At 49.5% G+C, this 12,462-nt stretch overlaps 1 protein-coding gene across 1 annotated transcript; it reads right to left on the reverse strand.

Annotated features, from left to right (window-relative positions):
* Positions 1–2,470: 2,470 nt before the first annotated feature.
* Positions 2,471–6,254, reverse strand: OAZ1 (ornithine decarboxylase antizyme 1). Its single transcript, XM_058858323.1, is given in 6 exon segments — positions 2,471–2,998; positions 3,106–3,191; positions 3,678–3,850; positions 3,959–4,045; positions 4,047–4,104; positions 6,070–6,254. Coding segments are annotated over 6 exon segments (651 nt in total). The 5' UTR covers positions 6,186–6,254; the 3' UTR covers positions 2,471–2,867.
* Positions 6,255–12,462: the final 6,208 nt, after the last annotated feature.

A 12,462-nucleotide genomic window follows, 5' to 3' on the forward strand; every position in this document is an offset into this window, starting at 1 on the left:
TTCAAACACTTGTCCTTTATGTGCTTGCCAGCATTACACACTCCAGGAATGGATCCAGAGGGAAACACAAAGCCAAACTGCCCTGCCTGGTGGTGATTACCCAGAACAGCCTCCACGGGCTCTGGTGAACAGCTCAGGTGAGTTCATGGGCTCCAAGGCAGGGCTGCAGCATCAGCTCCTGGCTGTGAAACACTTGGCAACACGTGGGACCCAGACCCCAAATTCATGTGGATGCTGAGGGACCAGCATGGTGAAGGTTCTACTCAGGACATTTAAATTATTCCTCAGCAATTATTAATCCACTCAGACTGGGTACCAGGAAAAATTCCTTCAGTGAAAGAGTGATCAGGCATCAGCACAGGCTGCCCAGGGCAGTGCTGGAGTCACCATTCCTGGAAGACTTCAAACAACGTGTGGATGTGGCACCTGGGGACATGGTTTAGTGGTGATGGGGTAATGTCAGACTCGGTTTTAGGAGGCTTTTCCAACCTAAACAATTCCATAATTCAGTGACTCCATCACCTGACAGCAGCAGGGCTGTGCACACAGTGGGACAGAGCCTCCCCACAGCTCCTGTGGCTCCTCAGGTGATCACCAGAGCCTGGGGCATGGCTGGAGTGGAGGATTCCTCCCTCCTAGGAGTCCCTGAGCTCCAAAAACCAAAAATAATGCAGAGCTGGGACCCTCTCAAGCTGCAGAGAGCATCTCAGTCCCAGCTCCCGGGTTGGTTTGCTCCCACCTGGAGCAGCACCCCAATCCTCCAGTGCAGCCTCCGTGCCCAGGCTGGACCCCACAGACCCTGGCACCAAAGTGGGGTTCACATCTCATTCCAGGCTCTCAGGCCAGCACTGGGGGCCCTGGGAGGGCCCAGCCCTGCTGTCCCTGTCTCTCCTGCAGTATTTGCCGTGGCTACCAGAGCACAGTAAAGGCCATGGCATAGCCCCTCATGCAGGGAGACAAAGCCAAACAGCTCCCGTGGCTCCTGCAGGACCAGCCCAGCCTGGCTGACAGATCCACAGACCCACAGCAGCCCTGTTCTGATTTCCAGCATGGGTGACTCCCTCCCCTCCTGCCAGGAATATCCAAATTCAGCAAAACATCCCATGGAGGCAGAGCCAGGCACTTTCCACACAGAGAGCAGAGCATGGCACAGGTACCACACTGCAGAGGAAAATTGATTTTTCCAGATAACCAGCGCAGGAAGTTTAGACCTGTGCCAGCCTGTGGAGCAAAACAAGGACACCCACCCTTGGTCATGTCACCACGATGAAATCCTGGAACATCCTGAGCAGGGAGGGACCCACAGGGATCATCAGTGCAGCCCCTGGCCCTGCCCAGACCCCCCAACAACCCCACCCTGAGCATCCCTGAGAGCGCTGTCCAAACGCTCCTGGAGCTCTGGCAGCCTTGGGGCCGGGCCCATTCCCTGGGGAGCCTGGGCAGTGCCAGCACCCTCGGGGGGAAGAACCTTGCCCTGAGATCCATCCCAAACCTCCCCCAGCTCAGCTTCATTCAGTTTCCCAGAGTCCTGTCACTGACCTTCCAAAAATCCCTCCAGGAGGAGGACAACTGTGGGGCCACGAGAGAATTGGGAAGAGCCAATTAAAGAGCCCAGCAGGATCCCCCAATTTGCACCACATCACTGCTCACACACCCACAGGTTACTCTGTGCTGCATCCCCGAGGCGTTTCAGGGAATATTTCAGTGTATTCCACGGGATTCCAGCACTGCTGAGCCCAGGGAAGGGCTCTGGGGGAAGCTTTATGCCCTCACACAGTTCACAGCACTCACATCTCCTAAGGCCCCACTCAGGGACTTGATCCACACCCAGCAGAACCCCCTGGTGAAATAAACCCAGCCCAGGGATTCCCTGCTCCAAGGTTTTATAAAGATTCATCAGCTCCAGCAGTGCCAAACAAGCCTGCAAGTACCAAAAACCCTGGAAATACCACACTTTAAATCAGCCCCTTTGGAGACTTCCTTGTAAGTTCAGTTCAAGGTTTGTTAATTCCAGCACCACAAGGAGCTCTTTCCCCTTCTGCTCACCATCCAAACACCAAGGGGCATCTGTGGAGCCCGAGCACAACCCCCTCCTCACCCTTCAACCACAATCTGCCCCCCCAGGAAGCCTCAGTGACACCACTGACCTTCCCAGCTCACAATTCCTGCAGTCACCCTGCACACACTGCAAAGGCTGCACTTACGGGAACACTGAAATTCCAGGTATTCAAGTTGCATATTTGGTATTTAAAGCAGCCATGGGCTGAGGTGATCACGTTCCACTTGAGACTTCCCAACCAAATCACACTGAATATCCTACAAAACACTGGCAGAGCAGGGAAGCACTGGTCCTAATTACCACACCTGCTAATTATTCATTAGAAGTAGACTTTTCCAGGATTGCTGGATTATTCCAAGCCCTGTCAGAGCACATCCATGAGTTCCAGTCAAGCAAAGAACGAGCAAAGCCTTTCCACACCTGCAACTTTAATGGTTGGGGCAGTTCCAGAGCCACCTCTTCAAGAGTGCAAGTCTTTAAACAGCTTAAAACCAGCAATAAAAAGTAAAATATAAATTTTTATTTAGAATTAAAGCAAATACTTCAGTATCACAAACACAATATTAAACTTCAAGAAATATACTGCTAAATTTGGAGGGAGCATTTATTTTTGCACAACCACAACATGCGCACAAAATCCAGAGAAAGATGTGGAGTCTGAAATTTTCAACATCTCACCACCAAAGCAGCTGGGTCACACAAAGTTTCGTACAAGAGTTAAGATAGACTGGAATAAGATGTTGACAAAATTTCTACAGAATCATCTTTATAGACAACAAGAAAGCTCTAAAGAGGCAAACATTGCAATCTAATCTTCTTCTGCTGAGTCTCTTTCAAACGTGTAGGCCATGAAGCAAGCATCTGGTCTCTTGGGGACAAGGGGATGCCCTGGTCTCACAATCTCAAAGCCCAAAAAGCTGAAAGTACGGAGCAGTGCAGCTAGAAAATAAAGAAGGAGACAGGTTTCACCCATGGGATACTGGAAAAAACCCTTAAATTGCCACCAAAAGTCATTTTGTGTCTCTGGAGGCACAGGGAACACCCACCTCTGTCATCTCTGTTCTTGTGGAAACAGATGAAAACGTGCTCAACTCGGAGCTGTTCTTCAGCAAACTCGAGAAGAACTGCAAAACTGCAAGAGAAACACCAGGGGTTCAGTGTCCATGGAACAGGGAATGTCCTGGGATGGGAGGGACCCACAGGGATCATCCTGGCCCTGCACAGGCACCACAACAATCCCACCCTGAGCATTGTCCCAACACTCCCAGCGCTCTGGCAGCAAGTGCTTCTTCAGATAAGGATTCCCCACAGGCTGGAGCCTCACACCACCAGATCCCTGAACCCCAGGCAGAACTCAAGGGCAGGAGTCCTCAGTGGCACAGAAAAAGTGTTGGTGACACAGCCAAGGAGCTGCAGTGACAGACTCAAACCAGCCTGGAATTCTCAGTGCCTAAAAAAATCCCAGACCCTGGGCAGGTTCTGCCTGCAGCCCTGAAACCAGGCTCACAAGAGAGCCTCAAGTACCAAAATTAAGCTTTCAAAATACAAAGAGCAAAGTGTTCTCCCACCCCACTGAGAGGCCTCACGTTAATCCACAGCCAAGTTTTCCCTGGCCCACCTGTCCTTGCTCCCCTCAGGCAGAGCACCACTGGGAATTTCAATGTAGAGGTTGCTGTTGTTCAGCACTGCTCTCCAACTGATGTGTTTGGCATCTGTAAGCCTTGACTGGACATTGAGAATTCTTGTCCTGTTGTTAGGTGTTAGTTCTTCTGTGACATTCAGCCTATTATCCTGCAGCAGGGAGAAAGGCAGAGTTATTTTTCCATTCATTTTTGGAGCAGGGATTGAGCCAGGGAATGCTGTCAAGCTCACCACGAGCTGTTTGCTCCCCATACTCACCGAATAAAATAAATTAGCTGAAAGATTGTGATCCCTCTGACTATTCCCTCGCCCACCTGGGATCTTCAGGGGTGGGTGAGGGACATCAGGAGCACCACCGAGGCCCCGGACCCAGGTTACTACAGCAATTGAAGGGAACCCTGGAACTGAAAAGAGCATGGTTAGACAGGCAGGGAGGCTTGGACAAAGCCCTGGGACTTCCAGGATTTAAACTGTTAAAAACAAAACAAACCTAGGCCACAGGACTCCTCCCACTTACAGTGGGAGGACAAAGGGAGCTCCACACCAGGGGCAGGGACAGTGCCCAGGGAGCTGCCACTGCAGTATTTTGAGTGAAGACTCATTTGGAGATGGAAAATACTCTGGCTGAGTGAGCCAGGTGTGTTTCTGTGCCAGGGCAGGCCTGATCTGACCTCACAGATGAACCTTTCTGCAGCAATGTGCTGTTTTCTGCCCTCCTTGTTCTCAGGCAGCACAAACCCCCAGCCCAGCAGGGCAGGGATCACTTTTCCCTGGGATACTCACTACCAGACCTTCCCAGCTGGAGGCCAGGCAATTCCAGGGAATCATCTCCACCTCCAGTATTTTCAGCTTGAGCTGAAACCACACCTGAACCTCCGCAAAAACCTCCAAAAACACCTCCAAACCTCTTCCCACTGAATTCCTCAGAGCGATGCCACAAGGCTCAGCACTGGAGGAGAAAAATACTGTATTTTTGAAGATGCGGGGAATATGTTTAAGTTTCTCCCCATCCTTTTCAAGGCTGTTTTCACTCCTCCCGTGGCAGAGCAGCGCTGGCCCCTCCCTCTGCACCATCCTTCACCCGCAGGCTCCACTCTTGAGTTGCGTCATCTCAGCAGATGCAGCAATCGAGGCCCTTGGGGGAATTTTCACAATCGTCCTGTCTCCGGGTGCCAGCAGCAGCCACTGCAGCCATTTGCAAATCCGAATAAACAGCTACAAAATAATCCACCATTTTGCACACTTCGCACCCGAGCTGCGGGGTTTGGATTGGTTTGGGGTTTTTGGGGGTTTTTTTCCCCTTTTTTTTTATTTTTTTTGTTGTTTAATAAGCTTGAAACTTGTGATGAATAATCCGTATTAGAAAGGCTGGGAATGGGCAGAGAGGTTAAATATTATGTACTGGAAGGTAAACTATATTTAGATTTTAATGTGAAGCAAGCACAACAATTACGAAGTTTTATTAAAAATAAAAAAATCTACGCTAATGGAATGCGTTAATTAGCCTCCAATCCATCATTTTAAGCTCTTTGAAAAAGACATTTTTCTTTAGTACAAATATTATTTATTTTTATCTGAGAATAACTGTGAACTGTACATTCTAATTTCCCTTACAAATAAACCTTTAAAAACCTTTTCCAAAGGTGTGCTGTGACAATTTATAACATTTTCACCTTTCTGCCCAAGAAGGTGGTGCACAAGGAAGGTTTGCAGCCACAAATATGTTTTAGTGATGTTTACGTGCACTTGGGGAGAAAAAAAAACATCTTTAGCTCGCAGTTAAATATAAAAACGGTTAAAAAAACTCCTTCCACGGTTTATACACGAGGTGGAAAGGGCAGATTGATGTCCTGAGCATCCACCACTCCACACCAGCCACCTTAATTCAGGTATTTTCTTTCTTCCCAGCACCTGGAGGGGAGTGTTTAATCTTTCGGTTGAGTTTTTTAACCAACAGCTCTCGTAACACTCTTACCCTCGATTAGTTTTGCGGAGTATCCAGGGTTACATAAGGGGATAACAGCCTTCAATCCTTCGATATCTTTGCCTAATTGTTGTTCTCCCCTCGGGCGCCCCCCCTCCCCAGCACAGCTCCTGCCCCAGCCTCTCCCAGCCCGGAGATGCCCTCAGGGGTCCCTCCAGGGCCGGGACAGCTCTGGGGCCTCAAAAACACATTTTTTTTGTGGTTTTTCCACCCTCCCCTACCGCCTTTCCCCGCGCGGCGGGGGCCAGGCCGCCCCTCCCCCTCTGGCCACGCAGCGCCCCCCGCCCCTCTCCGGCCACCAGGGAGGCGACAACGAGGATGAGGAAGAGGAAGGAGGCAGCGAGTGCTCAGCGGTGCGAGGTTGAGGGAGGCCGCGGCGCCTCACCTGCTCTGTCCGGTACTGAGGCTCAGCACAGCGGGCATGATGGTGCTTTTATTCCCCTCTTTCTCTCTAGCGAAGCAGTGACTGTTGAGTATCCGTTGCAGGGAGGATTTCACCATCCGGCCGCTCTGGTCCGAACCCCGAAACCCTCCGCCGCCTCCGCCCCCTCTCCCCAGGCGCAGCTACACAAAATGGCAGCGGCGGCCGCAGTGCCTCCTTATATACCCGCTCTCTGCCACGCCCCCTCATAGACCACGCCCCTCAGCGCGTGCCGCGCCCTCCCACGGGGAGACAGCTCCTATTGAACAGTTTAGGTGTCTATTAGATTATCTCGCTGCCTATTGGCTGAGCGGAGCGCGGGGGCGGGACATCGGCTGGGGGGGTGCCGCACGGGAGGCGGGAGGTAGCCGCGAGTGATTGGCTGCGCGCGCCGCGGGTGGGCGGGGCCTGGCGGGGCATCGGCCGGCGGGCGCCCCGCAACCCCTCACTGCCCTCGGAGCCACCGGTTCGAGTCCCGCGCCCGCGCCCCGCCCGGCTGAGGTAACCGGGGGGGCCGGGGGAGGAGCGGGGTGCGAGGGAGCACAGGGAGGGAGAGACGTGAAGAGTCATGGAAAGAGATGGAAAAACACGGACAGACCCGTAGGGTGCAGCCCTGGGGCTGGAAACAGCGGAGGGGCGGCAGCAGGACCCCCTGTGGGACCCCCAGGGGTATCGCCGCCCTCAGAGCTTCGCACAAAGCTCGGTGCTGAGGGAAACTTGTAATTAAAAACTAATAATAAACCCCCCACAAGTAGTGGGGAGGGTCCATGAAAGGTCGGGCAGGGGTTGTGACCTGGTTTTGTGGGGAGTGTTTGGGCTGGTCCCCTTTGGCCTGGCTGTGGTTTATAGATTTATAGGGGAATAGGGATCCGGAACAGTTGGTTTGTGGATTTAGGATGGAATTAGGATGGGGAATAGTTCTTTTTTGGATTTATAAAGGAATAGGGACAGGGAATAGTTAGGTCAAGGATTTATAAGGGAATAGGGATGGGTAACAGTTTATGGGTTTATAGTGGAAAAGAGATAAGGAATGGACGGTTTATGGATTAATAGGGGAATAGGGATGGGGAAGAGTTGGTTCATGGATTTACAGTCAAATAGGGATGAGAAAAGGTTGGTTCATGGATTTATAGCAAAATAGGGATGAAGAAGGGTTGGTTTATGGATTTATAAGGGAGTAGGGATGGGAAATGGTTGATTTATAGGGGAATGGTTGAATCGTGGATTTCTAGGAGAATAGGGATGGGGAACAGTTGGTTTATGGATCAACAGGGGACGAGGGGTGGGGAACGGTTGGCAGTGATAGTCTTTTAGACTAAAAAAATTAAAAGGATGAAGCTTTTTTGCTGTGCCTTCATGAAGAAGTGGGTAAATCCTGATTATTTACAGAGCAGAAGTTGGGCTCATCCCTATAACAGCCAACCCATGCCCTCTGCTTTCCATCTCCTGCCAGGGGCTTGGAAATCTGAGGTTTGGGGATGGGGTTGGGTCTTTCTGCAGTCCCACAACAAGAACAGTCCGGAGGAAAGGAGGGGAATTTGGAAACGGGACACCCACACTGCTCTCCTGGATGGGATTGATGGAAACAGCTTCATGGGGGTGAGGGTCAGCCTTCAAAATCCCTCTTAAAGCAGCAAATGTGCACAAAAAGCTAAATAGGTCATCATTCCCATGGGTTTGGGAATTGTCAGCTATTTCTGACAATTTCAGCCTCAAAACCAAGGCAGAGGCACATCCTGAGCAGTGGGTTTTATCATATATGGAAAGAGAACTCAAAATAATGGTGCAAGTGATGGTGTTTGCAGCAGGGATGCCTTGTAAGTTAAGTGGGGAAAGGTGTTTCTAGAACCAAAGAAAGCTGCTGAAGATACATTGTAATGGTTTTTAAAAATCATGAGTTTCCATTAAAAAACTTGTAGATGGCTGCATTTCTTTTTTTCTTCATCAACTCGGGCCACAACACACCTATTTTAGTGCCTGCAGCTACCAGAGTTGCATTTAGCCATTTCTTAGGGGGTTTTATTACTACCTTATTTTTATTTGCTTGAAAATATCCCTATCCAGGAGCTCTGAGCACAATGGATTGATCGGCTCCACTTTGCAGAGGGATCATTGTCTAAATCTCCACCCACCTTTTGTGTCCCGAAGCTGCTCGGATAACCCGGGATGGAACAAAGTGTTGCCAAAATAAAGCAGTGTCTGCTCTCCTGCAGCTCAGAGGAGAAGCCTGGCCTGGCCAGTAGCCAGGGAAAAATCTGGGAGTCCTGGAAAGTAAAAGGGAGGAGAAGAAAGTCCTTTTCCTGCTGCAGGCATCTGCCCTTAGCTCCCAGAACACGACATAAATGGAGCTTGTGTTCACCTCACTCTGGAGATTTGGGTGTTGATTTATGGAGGGGAAACTCTTCTGTTTAATGCATTACCCAAAGTCCAGCCTTAAACAATGGGATAGCTGCAATTCCGGAATATCCGGACCACACGGAGCATATTAGAGGAGGTTTTGCAATTCCTGGTTTGTGTGTTGTGTTAGGAAGGTTTTCCTGCTGGGGGCTGGAGGTGTCAGGGGGTGGAAGGGTCCCATTAGCATTCAGTGATGGATTTCATTATTTCCAATAATGGCATTTATTATTTCTGTAGTAATCCTGCTGTAATTCCTTATAATGGCTCTGTGTGAGGGGAATCAGCGCTGCAGCTGTTTCCTTTTCCCTGTGAACTGGGAACAGCTTTGCCCTTTGAATCCCTGTCACCTCCATGGTCCATCACTCCATTTCACAGATGAGTGCCTGGAGAGCTCCGGGAGCTCTGCACTCTGCAAAAGCCCAACCAACCTGTGCTGGGTTTGTGTAAAACACCACGGGGGATTAGTTCCAGCTGCAGTTTTGCTGAGATAGCCCAACTTCCACTTTAGCAGGGACATTGATTCATAAATCCTCACACAGAAGCCTCTGACTCACAATTTTGGGATTATGGCTGAGGCAGTTGGAGATGTTGCCATCCCCAGCTGGTTTTTCACCCCTGGTTTGCCATGATTGCCCTTCCTGTGGCAGAGGAACTCTGTAGCTGGGTTGTTGCTCCAGCTGCATTCCCAGTTTGGCATCACAGTCCCTGGAATTACCTAATTCAGGGAGCAGTGAACCCTGACAGAGCAGCCCAGCTCTGCTGTGGCACAGCAGCTTTCAACACAGGGAAGAATCACAGAATCCCAGAAGATCCTGAGCTGGATCCCTCAGGGATCATTGATCTGACCCTGCCCAGACCCCCCAAGAACCCCACCCTGAGCATCCCTGAGAGCGCTGTCCAAACGCTCCTGGAGCTCTGGCAGCCTTGGGGCCGGGCCCATTCCCTGGGGAGCCTGGGCAGTGCCAGCACCCTCGGGGGGAAGAACCTTGCCCTGAGATCCATCCCAAGCCCTGGCACAGCTCCAGCCCTTCCTGGGCTCCTGTCCCTGGCCCAGAGCAGAGCTCAGCCCCTGCCCCTCCGCCTCCCCTCGGGAGGAGCTGCAGCCCCCGAGGAGCCTCCCCTCAGTCTCCTCTGCTCCAGCTGAACGAGCCCAGTGCCCTCAGCTGCTCCTCAGAGCCTTCCCCAGCTCCATGTCCCTCCTCTGGACACTCCAACAGCTTTTGATTGTTCTTTATTTTCTTATTACACTGCATTTTTATAACTATTGCAAACAGAGAATCTCATCCATCACGTTCATCCCACATCCCGTGCAGGTGTCCTCAAACACACAAATTCCTCCTCATTCCAGGTACCACAGCCTTTCCCTCTCCAGCAACTGCATTTCCAAACACCCTCCCAGTCCCACAGCCAGGAGCTTGTGTCAGTTCTCATCTGTTGAGCTCTCCAGAGAGCCCCCAGCAGGTCCCAGTTGCTCTGTGCTCTTACCCCAAGCAGGTCACAGCAACTGGGCTGCCTGAAACCTCCTGGGAAAGAATCTTGTACAGCCTGAGTTACTCAATAACCAGAGCAGTTAATGAGGAAAGGACAGAAGCACCAACAAACCGATCTCTGCTAGGGATCTAAGTTGAAAATGTTTCAGGCTGAGAAAAACCAAGGAGTTGATTTTCACAGATTTTCCTTTCTTAGCTTGTTTCCCTCTGCTTTTATCCTCTTTTCACAAGAGGTCTCAAACAGTAGGTAAAATCGCCAGTCAGTGATTCTTTGTCAAGCTTTTATGGGTTTTACTTTCTGAAATAGTCTGGAAGAGGAGTTTCTGGCAGCACAGGAAGAAAACCAGACTGAAAACTGTTGTGAAAATATTAGAGCGAGAAATGGGTGTGGGATAAGTAACTGTCTTCCCTCTTCCCTGTGTTTTTAGGTGTGCAAGTGTTTGTGATCAGATAACACAAGATTGGTGCTTAGAAAGATGTTCAGGAGCTGAAACACTCATAAATCTCCTAAGGTTCTGAAATCCTGCACGTTGAAACCACAGCTCTGTAACATCATTTATTCCAAGAAGGAAAGATAAACCCTTCTGTCATTTAGGTGATTAAAGCAGGATTAAATCACACAGCTGCAGAAACTGCTGCTTCTGCCTGATTTTCTGCCACCGGTGGAGCTGAAGCTGCTCCTTCCTCTGTGTTCTAGAGGAGCAACAAAGCTCCAGGGAAGGGGAATGGGACAAAAATCCTTTTTGACAAGTAGCAGAAAGCCCTGTGTGTTTTGTGCTTTGCTGCATCACGCTGTCAGGGCTCTCCTGGAACGTGGAAATGGATGTTTGTGGCATTTAGCAGCATCAGGGGAATTCATCCTGCTCCGATTTGCTGACGAGGGAAGAACAGAGGGAAAAACATGAGCTCCCTTCCAAAGCATGTGCAATCCATGCATAGCATTGCCCATCTAGTACCTCTCCAAAAATGGGAATAAAATATATTCATTTATTAATTTGTTGAAGCAGGCTTTAAAATCAAGTGGATCTGATTGCCTTTTCTCTCTATTCCACTGCAGGAAGACTCTGCTTGTTGTTGCAGCTTTGAGAGGTGTCTAGAGATGCAGCCAAGCACCAAAACAGGACAGAAGCTGAGGCAGAGATGTTCATCAGGATGTTTTCATAGAAATCATTGTCTGTGATGACTTCACGCTGTAATTTAGCTGATTTTAGTCATGGAATAATTTAAATGTTCCCATTGGTCAGCTGTCTGTCCAGACAACATGAAGAGCATGTGAGGCTTTATCAAAACACTGGACACTGTTATTTATAAACTTACCAGACCTATATTTTATAAATCTTATAAAAAAATTAGCTCTTAAATTTTACCCCTCTCCTTCCTTAGTACTTCTGGTTCATCTCCTCACAGGTAACAGTTAAGTACCAGTTATCTAATTTTAAATACTCCCCCACTGAATCACTCTTTAGTGTGTCAGAATCTATTCTGATCTTTGTGGGACAAGTAATTAGAACACCTTTTCTAGCTGGAAAACTCTCCTCATTTTCATTGTCATCCCTGTGAGAATGATTTCATTTGAAGGTCAGGTTTTCTGCAGACCCACTTATGCTGGAAGGAGATTGCCAAATGAAGGCAGAATTTTTAGGTGTTTACCAGATCAGGGAAGAACTTATTTTTCCGAGATCTTTGTGAGATAAACTAGAAAAAAACAGTCATCAGGCCAACAAAAAAAGTCTGTACTCTCACAAAAAAAAACTTTGGATCTCTGTTTTTCCACTTCAAAACAGCTGGCATGGAGAGGAATTGAATGCAGATGAGGTAATACACGTTTAAAATGCTCTAAACTCTCATTTATCTGAACTAGGGGTGGAATCCAACATCACCTGGACACCTGGGAAAGGCTGAATTGTTCTTTTTGAGTTTGCAGGATCAAACTGAGCTACTTCCACATAAGAATAATGTGGGGGTGGGAAGCTGAAGTGGGAAGAGGAAATCAGCTGGAAAGGGGCTTGGCCAAGAGCAGGATCCACAAAGAACACTCAGAAGGTGGCACCTTGTGATTTCTGTGCAGGAAGCGTGCTGGGGCACTCTGTTGTTATGTCGCCCTGTTATGGGTCTGTAATTCAGGGATAATGTTCCATAACACTGATTCCTGTATTGATTTTTCTCTGTCTGTTGCTGCCAGTTATGAACAAATGGCCCTGAGGAATTTGGAGGTGGTTGCAACACAATCAAGTGAAAGACGTTGCAGGAGCTTCCCTTCCCCACCCCATTTTCTGTTTCTGCTCAGCTCCAGCCCCTCTCCCGAGTTACCCAGAGGTGATGGAGCTCTGCTTCCTGCTGAGGAGTCACAGAGCAGGGGATGAAGCCCTGTCCCTCCTGTTTGCATGGAGAGGGCCTTGGGGTCCTGAGCAAACCCCTTGCAAACCCCTCCACAATCAATCCCATCGTGATCAGAATTTCAGACTCCCTG

The sequence above is a fragment of the Poecile atricapillus genome, chromosome 28, assembly GCF_030490865.1.
Source record: "Poecile atricapillus isolate bPoeAtr1 chromosome 28, bPoeAtr1.hap1, whole genome shotgun sequence".
In the NCBI taxonomy this organism is placed as follows: domain Eukaryota; kingdom Metazoa; phylum Chordata; class Aves; order Passeriformes; family Paridae; genus Poecile; species Poecile atricapillus.